This window comes from Candoia aspera, chromosome 2 (genome assembly GCF_035149785.1).
Source record: "Candoia aspera isolate rCanAsp1 chromosome 2, rCanAsp1.hap2, whole genome shotgun sequence".
Taxonomy (NCBI): Eukaryota; Metazoa; Chordata; class Lepidosauria; order Squamata; family Boidae; genus Candoia; species Candoia aspera.
In genome coordinates, this window is record NC_086154.1 from 237,374,932 (window position 1) to 237,393,641 (window position 18,710).

The following is an 18,710-nucleotide window of genomic DNA, read 5'->3' on the forward strand; positions in this document are numbered from 1 at the left end:
CCTCTATCTAATTTAGTTCACCTCCTGCCAACCTAGCAGTTCGAAAACATGCCAATGTGAGTAGATTAATAGGTACCACTTCGGCGGGCAGGTAACGGCGTTCCGTGTAGTCATGCCGGCCACATGACCACGGAAGTGTCTACAGACAAACGCCGGCTCTTCGGCTTTGAAACGGAGATGAGCACCACCCCTAGAGTCAGACACGACTGGACTTAATGTCAAGGGAAACCTTTACCTTTACTTAATTTAGTTCACAGTGTTATTACTAAGCCTACTTTTTTAAAAAAATACTGATCTCAATCAGATTTCTGCATAAAACTATAGTATGGGCAACTGTAGATCAATTTGCACTTAACTGATAATAATCCTGCTTGGCACACCAAACACTTGTAAAAATATTTTTAATCAGATCTGAAATGCTGATATCCAATTTTAATTTAACGTTTTGTGAAGTCATCCACAAGAATACAATTTCACAAGGTGAGACATTGGTACATAAATCTTGGCAAAATCCGTAGAACCCACCAGTAAGAGTAATATAACAATATTGAAATTGAATGGTAAGAGCTTCCTAGGCCAGCCAAGTTGTTCAAAAAAGCCTGGAAACCAATTAAAATCCATACATGACTTAAATATACAGGAAACACAAAATACACTGTGGTTCTAATGTTGGTTTTTGCTTTTATTAAAAACATGTTAAAAATATTTTTCAGAGCATTTTGAAGACATGGCTAAAATCTGTTCTGAATTTTCTATAGTAGAAATACTTAGATTTCCATATAACTGAAATCCCTGAGGTGTTTTTCTAATTATTATTATTATTTCACAGTGATATTAATAATGCTTACATCTTCATAGGGTTTATCTGTTTTTGGATTGACTTTCACGTTTGAAATTCTCTGAACAACTTCCATTCCTTTAGTTACTCTTCCAAACACGCTGTGCTTATTGTCCAGCCATGGCTGTTTGTGGTTGTAATAAGTTGACATGCCAAAACAAACAGAAAAGCATTAAAACTGTAAGTAACATTATTGACAAACTGACCCTATAAACTGTAATTTTATATTACAGGAGGAATATGTATAAACATTAAAATGCCTCTTGGCTGGCGTTCTAGGAAGGCATGGGAGCAGGCAATTGTACATATATCCCAAACTATGCAGGAATCATGTACAGAGAAATAATTCTACTTAACAGTTTTGTAAAGATATGTTGCTTCTCTAAATGGGTAGCAGGACAGAGAAAAAAATCAGTTTGCCACCTTTTGTCAAAGGAAATGACTGATTTTTATTAACACGGACCCCAATTTCTACCTATGATTCTTACGGTAGCATAAAAGATGACAGTTCAGTATCACACAATTATTTCATTTCAAAGCAAATATGAAAAAATGCAATTCAGTTAGTGCTGTTTAGTGCCACAGGCATCTCAGGAACTGACTCAATTCTAGTCTTAATTTCTGTGGGGAAGTGCTTAGATTTCTTGTTGCTTTTGTTTACCAGTATACAGCAAATCTGTCTTTGAGTGCTTAGATTTTTTTCTGTTACAATCTGAAGAAAGCTGTCAGGACTGCACCTTAAATCTCCTAATCACACTTAGCAGATAAAACACAGAGCCAATTAAACTTTCTTCAAATTCCTGTTCAGATCCTCAACTTTCTCAATCCGACTTATCACTCACACAGAGCTGTTTCCATTTCAGCAAGAGTAAGGGTGAGCAACCTGAGGGCCCAGGGCAACATGCAGCTCTCAAGCCCCTTTTCTGCATTTCAGCAATTCAAAACTGCTGGCACAAAGTCTTGCTATTCTGATAGGCGATACAACAAAATAAGTGGAACTCTTAAAATACGCTTAAGGTAAATTGAATATAAATAAAATCCTGCTGCTGTCCACTTAGCATCTTCACTCTGCCTATGGCAGCCCTTCATTCCACAAAACATCATAACCTTCTGAATATGAAAAGCTTCCTATCTATGCATTAGGACAACTGACAAATGGCTGACATGTTACTTACCGTTGGTACTACTGTTACAAAGAACTGTGAGCCATTGGTGTTTGGTCCTGCATTTGCCATACTGAGCGTATACGGCCTATCATGTCGTAAAGTTGCGTGGAACTCATCTTCAAATTCTCCTCCCCAGATGCTTTCACCTCCCATGCCAGTGCCAGTAGGATCACCAGTCTGAATCATAAAACCCTGCATTGAGCAAAAAAGGTGGTCTTACATTAACATTACCACTTTAATAATGTAAGAGCAGTCCTACTGCCTCAGCTTAACGCACAACTCTCCACCAACCTGCACACCATACTGATGAATAAGATCTCCCTGAGAAGTTCACAAGCAGAACAGGAATGAAATATCAAACCACTCTTTTGAGACCTAAGCTGTTGGTATTCAGGAGAAGTACCATGGTTACTAGCTGGTGAGAGATACAGCCTCCATGAAATTGTGCAACCCCTCCAAACCATCTACTCTAGAGTTATTACATACTGTCACGTAAATTTCACAATTTAACTATACAGTCCTATAAAAATTGTGTCCTTTAAGCCAGTGTTTCTCAACCTCTGCAAGTTTAAGATGTGTGGATTTTAACTCATAGAATTCCCCAGCCAGCATGCTTTGGACTGTAATAGCCACTATGTAGGACAGACAGGCAGAAGACTAGCAGAGCACATCCATGAACACCAACTAGCAGTCAGAAGACATGATGAAAACACCTTAATCCCACAACACATAGACAGACTCAATCATAGTTTCAACTGAGAAATTTGAGTATCCTAGACCAAGCCAAATCCAAAAATGTGAGGGAATTCCTGGAAGCTTGGCATTCAGGCAAATCAGCCCTCAATAGACACATAGAAATAAACCATATTTACACACCTTTCAAAACAATGAAAAAGCTAAGAAGGAAACAAAATGACCAGAAAATATCCTCTCCAGCAGCCAACACCCAGATAAGCAGGGACTAATACCAGACAAGCAATCAAACAGAAAACAATACTCTAATCAAGGGTAACTACCAAGGAGAACCGCCCCACCCCAAACACTGACAGGGCAAGCTGCTGTATATAAACAGGGAGCAAACCCTGCACTCACTCGCACTGATGATGTTACCCAGCTGGGTAACAAAACGTCTGCAAGCAAACAACCAAACTCAGAGAGCACCAAGGACTACATAGACATTAAAAACAGTGCACAGTATTCCAAATATATAACTGCCTTAAAACCGTTTAAATTTTTCACTGCATAAGCAACATAGTGTCAGTGGTGGAGCTTTGTAAAAGTGTATTTTTAAATTAAATTCTTTATCTAATTACTTCGGTGTCCGTATTAGGCATATCATGAAGTAAAAGCAACATATCAACATCATATAAACAATGTATAAACATTTTAAATTGATTTTTCCTACAACTAAGAAAATGGACACAATTTGTTTCAGAAATACAAAACTTCCAAACATGAAGTACCATACAAAAAGCCATAATTAACTAGGTAAATCAAAGCTATACCAACTTTGCTAATGTAAATAAAGGCATCTCAACTTGGCCATTTCACTGAACCAAGAGTATAAATGCTGGAAAGGATGAATCGCTATCAGTTACCTTAATGATCCGGTGAAAGGTGTGGCTGTTATAGTAACCATTCCTGCTATGTACACAGAAGTTTTCCACTGTTTTGGGGCACCTGCAATCAGAGGGTTTTTCTGTTAATAAAATGCTTAGCAAACTGTGGTAACTTAATGTTTTCACTTAGATGCAAGAAAGACACTACCAAGCCCATCTAGTCTAGGATTTTGTTCTCACAGTGACTAATGCAATGCCAGTGGAAGGGTACTGCACTCCTGTCCTGTAAACACTGTTACAGGACAGGAGTGCAGTACCACCCTCGTGTTCTCAAAAACTGGTAGTCAGAGGCAATACCATGCCAGAGGTAAGCATGTTGCCTTCAGAACTAATAACTAATACAGCCTTTTCCTACATTAATGAGTTTAAATCCCTATTACTTCTGTAAGTTTGTGTGTAATGAATGAGGGGAAATCAAATGCTAGCGAGCCCATGAGGGAAGGAAAAACTCAGCAGGTGGGCTTTTTAAACAAGGGCTCAGCTCCATTTTGTTTTTGTCTTTTGCCTTTTCTCTCATAGGGGGAGCAAGAACTTCCTGAACTGTCTTAAAGTCAGGTAAATCAGCGGTTACAATCCCAGGTTCCAGTGGAATGAGGATTAGAATTTTATTTTATGGAAAATGATTTGTGTGGTGGTGCCTTTGTTATACCTTGTTCTATCTCATTCTGCCTGTTCTGTGGGTGTACGTTGGTGTGCGTGCATGCATACATCAAGTGCATATTTCTGACTGAAGGAAGAGCAGCTAGCAGTAATTTTTGCCTTTTTCCATTTTTCCTTTCACCTTTCCATTTCCATCTAGTTCCTTAATCTTGATTCATACAGTAAAGACATACAATACATTCTTATTGAATCAGCATTCTTTTTCTGAAAGGATTTTACCTTTAGCTCCTCTGTCAGATAGCAACACAAGAAGGAAGGCAGAGTAGGATGTCACCACTACACCTACTACTGAGTAAATTACTACCAGTGAGGATATTTCAGGAAAAGTGGTTGGTAACAGCACTTTCCAAACAAGCTCTCCCCAGAGATGTGGAAGCTGCAGTAGGGATTGTGGTTAAGGTCTTAGGGATACCCCACTTGAGGGAATTAGAAAGGCCCACCAACTACATCCCAAGCATGTGTGCATTTGTGTGTGTCCTATTACGCTATGGCTGTCACCACTTCTTGTATTTGTGAAATCATCAGTTTAACTCTGCATATTGCCGATTAACATTGCTTCCTCACTTTGGTTTGTAAGATTTACCTGCATTTTTCAATATACGAAAACAGAAATAAGGACAAATCCCCTTCTTTTAAAGCTGAAGTCTGATTCTGATTATCTTACACAAGGGGAAAGAGTTTACAAAGAACATGTGCCCTATTTGGGAGAGATGAAATGAATACCTTCCTCAGCTTTCAGTGAGAATCTTTTTACAGATGAATCTGCTACACCAGAAAGCACCTGTGTGTTGGAACAAAAGAACTAGGAGCATCTTCACATCTATTCACAATGTTAGTGAAAGGTCCAACAACAGATTTATAGTAGTTCTCATATACATACTCAACAGGAAAGAGCTTGACGTGAATATCTCCCATGCTTGTGTGGATAATGGCACTATCAGAAACTCTTTTGGGCCCTTCAGCTTGAGTGGCTGCCATGACTTCTTCTTTAGATGGCTTCTCATTGAATACATCTCTATCAGAATCTGCAGTCTTGGTATCTTCTGGTTCACGTTTGGTAAACTGAAAGACAAGACAGATGAATCCTAGTTTTGTTCTTATTGTTAAAGTTCACAGAACTAAAAACTGCCCAGTTATGCAAAGACTTAGCTCTCTGGAGAAGGCTGTAATGCTTGGAAAGGTGGAAGGAAAGAGAAAAAGAGGACGACCAGCAGTAAGTGGATACTCGGTTACAGTAATGATGAGTCCACCATTGGAAGAGCTGAAGGATCAAGTCGAGACACATCATCATGGAGAAAATCTATTTATGTGGTCGCTAAGAGTCAACAATGACTTGATAGCTCATCATCATCTAGTTAATAGGGGCAAATGATATGTGATCCTTCAGACTTTCTTAAACTAAAGCTCCCAACAACCCTCACTTGAGTTTGCTTGGAGTTATAGTGCAGCAACATTCCTGGTATAAAATGTTATAGCTACACATCTAAAGGGTCAAACTCTTGTAAATTTATTACACTTATTCTGAAAAAGCTGTACAAATAATCAGTTGCTACTGAGTCAACTTCTACCTGCTTGATTTGGCATGTAATGTTCTGCAGTTATTAGGATCTAAATATCTGATGGATTGATTTCTTTCCTATATAACATTAAGAACTGGTAGATATACTTGATGCCACATTTGCAAGAAATTTGCTAAGTGGAAACTCAAGTGTAAAGGAATATGTAGATAAACTTGAAAAAGGAATGCATCCTGGAAGAAAGCAATAGCAAATTAACCCTGTCAAGAAAATTGCACAAATGCAGTCATCAGAAGTCAAGCTTGACTCAAGAACAGCTTAACTTTTAATAAAATGCAGTTATTCTTGGTTTAAAAGATGAAACATATTAATGTGACAGTTCATGACAAGTTCTCTGAATGTAGTGCAACTGTGTATGAAAATAGCTACTTCTGTATAATGAGTATAAGGCTGCCACCTAGACAGCCTTAGCCATAAGGAAACTCATAATTCAACATACACGCATATACAAAAATTAGAACTGGAACCATGTTTTAAGACATGGGAATACTCTTATATTAGCATATTTAAGAATAGACATACTATCTTGGGGGGGAATTGCTAGTTCATTTGGAAGCTACTTGGATTTGGATGAGACAATACAGGTTGAAGTTGAATCCCAGGAACTGCTTCCTTAGAAAGGCTCTTTGTAAGCTCCAGTGTTAACTCTGGATGGGGAAGCACTATTCCTGAAGAAGCACATCTATTACTTGGGATTCTCTTGGATTCAGGGCTATTGCTGGATGGGCAAGTGAGAAGTCAAGCTTGACTCAAGAACAGCTTAACTTTTAATAAAAGGCAGTTATTCTTGGTTTAAAAGATGAAACATATTAATGTGACAGTTCATGACAAGTTCTCTGAACGTAGTGCAACTGTGTATGAAAATAGCTACTTCTGGATGGGCAAGTGAGGCTGTAGCCAGGGAGGCATTTGCTCAATGTCAACTGGTGTCACACTGCCACTCTACCTGAAGCAGGAGGACCTGCCTGCATTATACAATATGTATAATACAGTATGTTCTACACGTGTCTGCCTTTGAACACCACTCACAAATTGCAATTACTGCAAAATGCAGCACCTCAGCCACTGGCAGCTGACAGTAATTATCTGCCAGTCCTTTGGTTATGCACCAACTTCCAACAGGATTCCAGATGGAATTCAAAGTGCAAGATTTAACCAATAAAGCTCTATATGCTTAGCTTCCAGAAACTCTCCTGGAAAAGCTGCTAGTGGTTCCCCACTTTCATGAGAGGAAAAGGGCTGGGACCCAGTAACAGTGTTTATTGATGATGGCTGCCATCTTGTGCAAGAGCTTCCATCAGGTTGCGTTTGGACATACCCAGTTAGCATTCCAGCAATTGGTCAAGATGGAGTTTTTTTGGAGAGTGTCTGGGATATAACTAGGGTCATGTTGTTCTATTGTTTTTTATAGTATCAGGTAATTTTATCATTAGATAGAGCCAGTTTGGTGTAGTGGTTAAGGTACCAGGAGATTATGATTTCTAGTCCTACTTTAGGCATGAAGCCATCTGGGTGACTATGGGCCATCACTCTTTCTCAGCCCTAGGAAGCAGGCAATGGCAAACCACTTCTGAAAATCTTGCCAAGAAAACCATAAGGACTTGTCCAGGCAGTCGCCAGGAGTGAACATGGACTTGAAAGTACAAAAAAGTGTTTATATTGTTGTACTGCTTCTCTTGTTAACTCCCGGCTTTCCTTAGAGATTACAGCATTATATGAGACTAATAAATTAAAAATATAAAACATACCACATAAAATCTGTTCTTTTTAAAGGCAGTACAGATTACTGTTGGATCTGCTTGGATATTCTGGAGAACTGGATTGTCAGATGCTTTCATCTCGACGGTAACAGCAGCACGATGTTTCTTTGCAACTCCCTGGAACAGAGCCAGTTGCATAACTCTGATATTCTCCTGTTTACCTAGGATTCTCACACACCTACATTTAGAAAATAAAATCTAGGATCACCATTAAGTTTCTAATTCATCATGCAATCTTTTACTCTTGAATCAACAACATAACTCAGAATATTGTCCTAACAGTCAGGAATCACACTGAGACGAGGAGTAGGTCTCTAGTGTTTATTGCTGCTACATAAGACAGAATCCTAACAAACTGAAGAAGCGTGGGAAAACCCAGACAGATAAACCCCAAAAGTTAAGGCAGGTCTGATCTGTGTCTCTTTGAATGGCTGCTTAATTCCTCAGTACTACGCATGCGTTTTCCCCCCTGGATAGAGGCCCCCTCCTGCTCGCCATCAGTACTCATGACAATATTGCTTTAACTCGGGTCCGGAAGGAAGGGCATGTTGTGGGTCCCATCCATGAAGGGTTGTCATCTGATGGGAACCAGGAGAGCCTTTTCTGCTGTGGCACCCACCCTTTGGAACGTAATTCCCCTTGAGGTCAGATTGACCTCGACCTTGCTGGCCTTCCAGAAGGGCCTGAAAACATGACTTTGCCATCTAGCCTGGGTAGCCAGTAATCTAGGTATGGAATCTGTAAGGTGGTATATTGTTAGGGAAACTGACTGCGCTCTTTTGCAAATTATGTTTTACGGTTTTACTGCTTTTAATGTTTTTAATTATTTTTGTTATGTTTTTTTATTATTTCTTGTGCTGTCCTTTTTTAACTTTGTTCATCGCTCAGAGTAACATATGTGAGATGGGCGGCTATATAAATTTACCAAATAAAATAAAATACATACATACATATATACATATTTCATAGCATCTGGCATTAACTTTGTTTGTAGTGGAAATGCAAATCCATTGGGATCCATTGTGCCCCATGAACCCTACTTCCTTCACCACCTGTCTGCCCCCCAGCCTTCTCACACTGGATCCCCCAACCATTGCTGCATACCTACTCACCTACAGAGTTTTTTTGTTTTGTTTTGTTTTGTTTGGAAGAATGAGAAGTGCAACCTGCCCCCCGCCCATGAAAATGTAACAGGATAATACAAAACCCCCAGATTTTCTTTAACTAAATTACAGCTATCATAAGATTAGGAGGGTTTTAACTTTCCTGACTTTCAACTGTATTACTGGGCACATATTTTGACTTCAATATCTCTATGGAATGCAAATGACCAAGTAAATAAGAGCACTTATGAATATAATTATTATATGAGTCTTTTGATAACAGGGCAGGGGCTTGACTCTACCTTTAGCAATAGTTCTATTGTATTTTCTTCATTAAAGATTGCTAGGCATATCTGGAAGACGTGGGAGGGAAATGTAATTTCAAATTTTATTCATAGGACAAACATGCATACAATCCCAATTTGAAAACTACAAATTCATCTCTTTTCTAAGTCTTGGGCAAGTAGGGAAATTAATATTCTAGAACAGTTTCTTGCTAATTGAGTTTTCAGTCAATTGAGTTACTAGAAAAGGAATTTGATTACCTAATACCACCCAAAAGCAATTAATTTCAATTAATCTTCTGATTTTAAAATTTGACCCAGTGCATTTGCAGCATCTAAAACTTTCAAATCACTGTCAGCATTAGAATGGGTTTTAAATGCTTCTAAGTCTACAATATTTTTATAAACAATTAAAGAATATTGCTACAGTAGACATCAGCTATTTATAAGAACTCTGAAATAAAGATTTCATTCATTCAACTGTAAGATGAAACTAATTCAATAAAAGATTCTCTTTCATGTTGATTAGATACCTCAAGGATGACTTAAAAAGGCTTGGCTGTCAATCTCATTATTTTAGAGGTGATATAAGCTTGTTCCAATATTGCTTCATTTTGGTTTAATATCCATACATTTGTAAATATAGTATTATGAAGATCAAAACAACTTTAAGATGTGAATGCACTTTGTCTGTAAGACAATGCACCTTATCTATAGCCATATGCATGTATATCAAGAACCAAGGATTTATCATGCATGGAACACAGCAAAGGACTACTCATCATTAGAAAGACAGTGCAACTTTATATATAATCTTAAATCACTGTTCTGTGATCACATTGTGTTTATGAACTGGCTCTTTATGGATGTAATGAGAAGACTGATATTATTCCATTTGGTCAAAGTTTAATAATGTGTTTAAAAACTTGGCTGAATAACTTTTTTATCTATCTATCTATCTATCTATCTATCTATCTATCTATCTATCTATCTATCCATCCATCCAATTTGTCCCCGCCCATCTCCTCCCATCGGGGGACTCTGTGCAGTTTACAATAATCAATTAAAACAACAATAATACAATGAATAAAATATACAATATAAAATGACAGCAATAAATAATATAAATAAGAGTAAAAAATAAAAAGTCCAAGTGGCAAAAGAATCTAAAACAGTCCAAGTATGGGAGGAGTGGTCTTTTTTACATGATATGCTCCCATTTTTTTCTATTAGCTGTTGTGTTTTTGTTCTTTTTTAGTTTTTTTCTATATCTTAAAGTAATTATTTAAAATATATACATTTATGTTTGGTAAGTCAACATTCACCAAAGTTCTGATCTGTACAGTGTTCATGCAAGGCAATAATTATATCAAACACAAATTATTAAATAAAATAGGAATGCTGAGGTTTTTTCTTAAAGGCTCTGGAAAAGTTTCCAAAACAATAAAAAATCATTATAGTTACAATTAAATAACTACAATCTCAACTTACCGGTTTGTTTCCACATTGATAACTTTAATTCCCAACATTGTCCCATAGAGCACAAAATGTCCAGTTTCATCAAAAATTATGTTAATTAACCTTACAGCATCAACCTTTTCCAATTCCCTCTCCACAGCCATACGTCGTCCAAATTCCATATCAGGTAGTTGCTGTCTCATCTGCTGTAGCTCAGTAAACATCTACAGAAACATGACATTTTACCAGAAGAAAAATGTAACCTAACCAAGCCTTTACTATTTTATCAATTTTATTTATGCTTAACACAATCAAGATTATTGCATTATTTATATATAAAAACACTACAATAAAATGGCTTATAATTAATATAATCAAGCACAACTCTTAAATATTTGTCACTATTAATTCAGTATTGTCAATGCATTTACTTGTTGTTGCCATTAACTGTATGCCCAAACTATCCTCAAAGCAGAAAGTTTTGATGTGAGAGATTACGTACAAACATTTTATATTAAAAAAAAGTAAATAGAGAATTATTTTAATGTGACACTTTACATAATTGCATAATATGTGAGGTCCAGGGGAAAGCTTGATCCTCTTGTTTCTCAGTACTGTCATCTACTCTATGAATCAACCTTCCATCAGAAATCCAAATGGCTCCATTAAGCCTGAGTTTTACAAGGACCTTGAAACCTAGTTGTTCAGAAGGGCATTTAGTTGAGTACTATCATCACTACGCCTATTATTATCATAGTAATAGTACTATAATAGTACTATTTGATTTTAATAATTTCTGGAAGGAGTTGACAGTTGTTAGGATTACTATTTCTGTATTAGTTATAAGTATTTTGTTTTTTACTGTATCTTGCCATACACTAGCTCATACACTGAATTGTGTTATTCTTATTAATCAAAGAATTAAAGCTGTCTTGCAGGAAAAAAAACCCCTAGAAAATCTATTAACCTTTCAAAGAAGTTCTTTGCATAGATTTTGCTTTGAGCTATGAGCTGGACTAAATGCCCTCTAAGATCAGATCCATCTCAATGATTTTATGATCTATACTTCCAGTAACATTTGTTCCAAAATGTTAAATATAACAGTGTTCACCATTACAATCTTTACTACAATTTAGTAAACCACATGTTTTTGAAAAGTATATATATATAAAAAAGAAAATGGAGCCAAATGGTTGGCATTTTAACTTACTGACACAATGACACAAAATGTTGCAGGCTGAATGTAAAAATGAAAATTCATTTCTTACAAAAGAATTCTTATAATCATATACAGATAATCTCATCACTGGAAGAATTAAAAGAAACTATTGGAAAGTGAATAAACCTGGGGAAAAATACTTACACTCAAAGATTCATCAAAGACTCGCATAAGTTTTCCTGTTAAGAATCTGAAAATCCGGACTTTTCTGTCAGAACCAATGGTAGCCATTTTTTTGCCATCAGGGGAGAAACTCATACTGGTTAGATATGCTTTACATTTAGCAAATTCATATAGATCGGTGTCTGTTTTATATTCCCAGTTCACATTTTTAGGAAATTTATATTCATGGGAAGGACCAGTCCAATATTCAATCATTCCAGACTTGTCCGAAGATACTATGATTTTAAAAACAGAGTTCAGTCGTATTTGAGTAAGAGGGGATGTATGTAGTTTATCAAAAATGTGAAGTGGCTGGTTATTGCCTCGACCATCATATATAAATATTTTTCCAGTACTCTTCTCAGAGGCTGCAACTGAAGAAATAGCATCTCCTGGGCAGTACACCCATTCACACTGCCCTGGATGGTAGCTAGAATAATCAAATGGACATAATATTAGGAGTGTTTTAACACTCCAAAACAAATTTTAAAAGCTACAAAAATCAAAACATACAGAAAAATTAAGGTGTATTTAAAGTACAATACACTACAGCCTGATTAACAATAACATACAGTATATTAGTTATTCAATCATTCCATGATATCCTGCCATTCATTTTATCCTTATAGCAACCCAACTCTGAATATATTCAGGAGCACTGGTAAGCTCACCAAAGTATGCATCTTTGCTTCTGATGGTCATCATTTCCTGAAATGCACAAATGTGCATAGCTGTTTCCCTTCTTTTGGCAGAAACATGCAAGCAATTAAGCCTACTATAACTCTTTGGTTATCATAAATGACTAAGTAAACCCATAACAACAATATATTTCCTTTGATTTTGTGCAATCTGACTTAAGATACACTGAAAAAAGTTAACTTATCAATCATAACCTAACGATCAATCAATTCCTAATGATATTTTAGGCAAAAATATTCAAAACACTTGGTAATCAAACCAGGACAGTTGCAAAATTAAAGTGATTTACCCAAGTTTCAACATGTTGATCATGTCAAAGTTCACCACATCAAAAACTTTCATTGCTTTATCATCCCCGACAGAGCACAACAGTGCCCCTTCTGAACTAGTTGCAATGCCTTCGATAACACCTATTGTGATTAAATCAGAAGAAAGTATTCTCCAGTTAGAAAATAATTTTTATTTGAGAAAACATTTGAACTCACATAAATGCTTAGGAATGAGTTTTATCATAAACATTCAAAGATGTCTAAGGCTATAATCCTACACAGACTACCTCAGAACACTTCCCATTAAACTTCTGAATAGATCTGTGTAGGATTTATTTATTTATATTTCAAATTTAGTCACCATCCATCTCACTCAGAGAGTGACTCTGGGAGGTTTACAATAAAACAAGAATAAAATACCAGTTAAAATACAGTAAAACAATGCAATAAAAACAATAATCTTAAATAAATAATATATTCCAACGGAATGGATGGTAAAAAGTTCTTAAATTAATATACGGGAGCATCATCAGGGTGCTAACCACCCCCAGGGTTGGTTACCCCTCCTCATGCCCGATGCATGATATCGCTGTATGGCATGTATCCAAAGATCACAATACACAGAGACTTGAAGGACACTGCAATTTTCTGATCTTGCTGCATGGCTTCAGATACAGTCCTGAAAACCCAATTGTCAGAAGTACTTCCTATGTGATTATGAGATATTCAAAAGAAAATTCTCAGAAGTCTGGTGCATTTCACAGAATATAATCTTTCCAAACCCTCACTGGGATTGGCATATTAATTTTTCTCTGCTTTTCCTGAGAAATAAAAATCAAGAAACAGACTGTTATCTGAGAAAAAGCTTAAAGTTAATTAAGATTGACAAATATCTCTACAATAACATTTTAATATAGAAAATTGACAGTAAGTGAGGGAACATAGAACAAAGAAAAATAGGCAATATAAAAATTATACTATGCAGATATACAATAATTTACCTAAATGGCTACGAAAATGTTTAACAAATTCAATTCCTTCTTCTACCTTCTTCCAGAATTTGACATGTCCATCATGGCTAGCTGTTATTATGAAATCTGTTCTGCAAATACAAACATATGAAAGAAATAAGGGCTCATTAGAAATAAAGATTCCAATCAGCTAAAAGGTGGTGTACTTCCCTAGTTTTACAGACTGAAGTTTAAGACACAGTTCAGATATTAGTATAATAAAACTAATTACAAATCCTGAGCAAAGATCTAGAACAGACTATATGTATACAAACTACATGTGGCCCTTCAGTGGCCCCTGTGTACCTAACCCCGCCCCCCAGCCCCACCCCCCAGCTTAAATGTGGTGAGATCACAGGCAAGAACACCACAAACCTGTCAAATTTCATGTGCTATGTCATGGTGGAGCATCTGGCCCTGATCCTCCCATGCTTTCATGAAGGCCCTGAAATCCATTTTATTTCAGCAACTGACTTGTTGGCTTCTGAGGTGATTTTGGATAGTCAGCTTATTGGTTTGGTATTTGGTACTGATTATTATTTATACCTGATTTCTTGCTGTAGTATCAGTTTTTCTAGTTGGATCTAGTTGGATACGCTTGTGACATGCTCACTTTTGAGTCCTGGGATACCAGAAGACCCTCCTGTTATGCCCATGGGTAGCATGTCAAGCACATGGAGGACAAAATCACTTATATCTGCCCTGAGCTGGACACCCTATGGACACAGTCTCATGACATGATAGAGGTATCTCCTTGCAAGACTATCTGGGATTCTTCCGAGTCTGTGATACCTAGAGAAGTTGTCAGAGTCCTGTGTGAGACAAGCTCAGTCATCTGCAAATTAGATCCTTTTGCCCCTTTTGGATGGCATGTGCTGCCACTGAGGAATGATGGAATGAATACAGAAATGTGTCCTTGGCAGAGGGTGTGATGCTGCCTGCCTTGAAAGAGGCAGTGGTACACCCTATCCTCAAAAAAAACATGTGTTCATACTCTGTAGTGGGAATTGGAGGGGTTAGTGTATCCCTTTTCAGCATGTTAAATCTCTAAGAGGCATTTGATAGTCTCAATCATGGTATCCTTTTGAGTGACCTATAAGGGCTGGGAACTGCACACAATAGCGAACCTGCTAAAGCTGGCCAAATGTTCAGCTGGCCATGGTTTCCAACTGCTGTTCCAGCAGGAGTCATATGTCAAGGAGAACACCCAGATTTGCACAGCAGCTTTTCAGGCAGAATTCAGCTGCCCATTTGCTGACCACTGCCAGCCAATTCAGCAGAATAACACCTATTTTGTGGGAACTGCATAGTTGCTGGTAGGATTCCTGACCACAAAATGACACTCTCATTATTCCCTCACAGTTCAAATTTGAAAAGCCATTTCTGAACAAAAGAAAAAATAACTTTAAGTTTCAGAACTTAAAGAATTTGAAATAAACAGCAAAAAGCTAAACAAGATTTTGAACTAAGAAAGTTATAAACGAGTTAGGGGTCCAGACAAATTCCAAACATTGAAACTTTTACTATAAACTACTATAAGTTAGTTTTGGAACTAACTATATAAAATAAACAGCTTTTTGTGGGAACCAAAATTATTTTGTCTACTATAAGTTATAACAGAGATTAGAGACTTTATGATTTAAATTGGACACTAGAGGGGACTAAAGATTCCAGGCAAAAAGAAAAAAAAAGTGTAAACCTGCTTTTGGTTTTGATCAGTATTGAAATTTACAAAATGACACAAAATGCTGTAACATTTGAAATATTAAAGGAGGGCCATAAATTAGTAGCTACAATATCAACAATATCAGTAACAGTGTCTGCTTCTATGGATAGACTATGTTCAAAAGATGTTAAGGAATGACAGATGTGAAACAAATTTTGTTTTATGCAGAAACAGAATCAGAAATATTGGGTAAAAAAAGTGTGGATTACAAGACAGAGAAGGCAGTTAAAGTGGACATACAAGTAACAGGTGAAGAGAATGACCCGGATAAGAACTTACTGGATATACAAAAGAAGCTGGCTGAAGTTTTAAAAATGAAAGGGGAAATACGAATAATAAACTAAGAGAATAACCTGGATAATGACTTTCTACTGAGTTTGTTAAAGCCTCAAAGAAGCCTTTGTGATGGGACAAAGAAGAACTGAAGAGAGGTCAAATCCTACATCAACATTTGAATTACTTAAAGAGTAAGATTTTCAGAAGTAAAAGGAAGGAATATAAAGTTGGATTATTTGAGCAAGGGTAAAAATAAGACATGTTTTTATAAAGTTCTGGCCACCCTTTACAGACTTTTTGCTGAGACCAGAATTGAAAAGTTGATGCTTATGGATTTGCTTATAGATAAGGGATGGGTTATAGGAAGAAGAGATATCTGTTTGTAACCTTATAAGGGGTAAAGAGCTACCAAATTTGTTTATACTTGTTGTGATGAAGACTGGAAGTCACTATTTCTTTTCTTTATTTTGTCTTTTTTTACTTTTTCCTTCTTTGTAATTTTTACTCTTTCTTTTTACTTTCCTTTTGAAGCAGGATTCAAATAACCACCCTGAAGCTACATTGCACATCTAAAGCACCTTTTAAGCAAAAAGCACTTTCTAAAAGAGGTATCAATACAATATTACATTACTAAAAATAAATTAATACAAGACTTACTTAGAACATACTACATGAGTGATTACATCTCTGTGCATATAGCTACGCTCATACATTGAAGCACTGGGAAGATTATCCAGGTAGACATGTTCAAACTCAAGTACTATGAAGAAAGTAAGAAACATTTTTAATTAAATATGCTTCATTAGAAATTATACTTAGATTTGATTTAAAACAAAATTTAACAAGACTGTTTGGTCAAAACAATACAAATATCAATAATCTCAATACTATGACAGCTGTGTGCTTTGATGCCCTACAGCTATGCATAACTTTATCCCAGTACAAACAAGAGGAAATATGTGCGGGATCACCTGGTTAAAATCCTTCCATTCTAATTTATTTTTTATGATGATGATGATGATTAGATTTTTATCCTACCTTTTTAAAAATATATTTTGGTCAACTCAAGGCAGCAAACATACCTAACACTCCTGCCTATTTTTCCCACAACAACTCTAATGGGACCCATGAGGTGAGCCTGCTCTGTCACAAAGCCTGTCCTCTGGAAAAGCACCCCTCCAGAGATATACGTATATGGCCCCTACCCTGGCCTCATTCACATGAAGCCTGAAAACCCGGTTTTCCCCCCAGGCCTTGGGTTAGGTTGGGTGGTGGGTCCTTGGTGGATATACTGTATGTTGATAGGTGTTGGTTTTACTTTGTCCAGATGACTATTTTCTTTATTTCATTGTTGTTAATTTATTTTTAAGACTGTACACCACCTAAGTTGCTATAGAGTCTGGGACCTTACAAATTTGATAAACAAATAAACTTTTAGAGAAAAATAATGATGAGTTTGTGCACTCTGGTAATTAATTCAACAATCTGCAAACTGGTTAAAAAGGGAAAAGGTAAGCTGAGATAATATAAATTGTCTTAATGGAGGGACATGTAGAAGGGGTAAGAAGTACTGTGGTATTTCTTGACTTCCATGACACAGCGAACAACAAGTTAACCACACGGGGGTAGGTAGGGGGTTCTCAACACACAGTGAGCTACAAAAAAATCTAATTAAGGTTAAAACCAATCAAAAGTATTAACCCAATTACTAACAAACAGGAGAATATACCCAGTGGAGTCAGTGGGAAAAATAAGCCCAAACTGTTCATAATAAGAGTAAATAGTAATATTGAGTATAGCACTAATATTGACAAATGCCATAATAACAGTGGCCCACTTTCTCTATAAGCCCCTTCCTCCAAATTAGAATCAGAAACTGTTGCTTATTATAGATAAGCCTCCTTCAGGTAGATTTACTCTAGGAATAGAAATGTTATCTGATGTGCAGTTTATTTGAACTCAAATTCATAGTATCACTTTATTACCTACTAGTAGCAGTGTTGACAACCTGAACTACCATTCTAAACTTGTCTTCTTTACTTTGGACCAGTGTTTCTCCAACTAAGCAACTGTAAGACATGTGGACTTCAGCTCCCTGAGATGGAGAAACACTGCTTTAGACTGTTCACAAGACTGAATACTCCTCCACTAAAAACAAAAATCTCCATAGATATAGTCCTTATGTACAGATAATACACGTGGATGTAATTGTATATGGGTGCACAAGTAGGTGCATTTAATCTTGTGAAACCTAAACTGTCATCTGAGGTTTAAGACTCAGATACAAGCTTGCCACTTCTGTCTTCCAGGAAATTGACAAACATCAATTTAATCCACAGATCTAGAAATCACCACACTGAGGAAGGTTGCTCTAAATCAATGTGTACCGAGTGGGAAGTTGTGACTTAAGAGATACTGACTAGGAAACCCAGCCGGCCTGCGCTTAGGTTGCAATCCAGTAACTCTGTAGTTGGCATTAAATCCCATTAAACTCAGTGGGATTCCCCGAGAAAAAAATGTGTGGAATCGCCGGGTTAGGAATGACATGGGTCTAGGTGATTCTCCACCCTTGATCTCCCGGAATCCTCCCTTACCTCTTCTCTTTTTCGCCTGCACAGCCTCTCCAGGTAGGGGGCCCACCCAACGCTCTTCGTCTTTGTCTCCTTCCTTCTCCCCTTCCTCCTCAGACCCTTCATCTTCTTTGGCCACCTCCTTCTCCTCCTCCTCCTCCTCCTCCTCCTCTTCTCGAGACCTTCTCTTGCGCGGACATTCCGCCGACGCCATATTGCCTTACGTCATCTTCTGGCAACGACTCGGCGGGAGCCATCCCAGTGGCGGAGGTAGTGACGCATGGACGGACTCGCCCTCTAACCTTTCGAGCGGC

At 37.1% G+C, this 18,710-nt stretch overlaps 1 protein-coding gene across 1 annotated transcript; it reads right to left on the bottom strand.

Moving 5' to 3' along the window:
- Window positions 1-285: 285 nt before the first annotated feature.
- PPWD1 (peptidylprolyl isomerase domain and WD repeat containing 1) lies at window positions 286-18,633 on the bottom strand. Its single transcript, XM_063295591.1, has 11 exons — window positions 18,421-18,633; window positions 16,484-16,586; window positions 13,816-13,916; window positions 12,835-12,955; window positions 11,829-12,276; window positions 10,499-10,689; window positions 7,609-7,798; window positions 5,164-5,345; window positions 3,603-3,684; window positions 2,014-2,196; window positions 286-962 (listed from the first exon to the last, which is right to left on the bottom strand). The coding sequence occupies exons 1-11, from the start codon at window positions 18,608-18,610 to the stop codon at window positions 819-821; spliced, it is 1,935 nt and encodes a 644-aa protein (XP_063151661.1). The 5' UTR covers window positions 18,611-18,633; the 3' UTR covers window positions 286-818.
- Window positions 18,634-18,710: the final 77 nt, after the last annotated feature.

What these genes read in the sequence shown, in the direction of transcription:
- PPWD1 (XM_063295591.1), bottom strand. Translation starts at nt 18,610, where the DNA reads ATGGCGTCGGCGGAATGTCCGCGCAAGAGAAGGTCTCGAGAAGAGGAG. An exon ending in GCAGGCGAAAAAGAGAAGAG is followed by an intron (nt 16,587 to 18,420) that starts GTAAGGGAGGAT and finishes CTTTCTTCATAG; the next exon opens with TACTTGAGTTTGAACATGTC. An exon ending in ATCAACATGTTGAAACTTGG is followed by an intron (nt 12,277 to 12,834) that starts GTAAATCACTTT and finishes TGATTATTCTAG; the next exon opens with CTACCATCCAGGGCAGTGTG.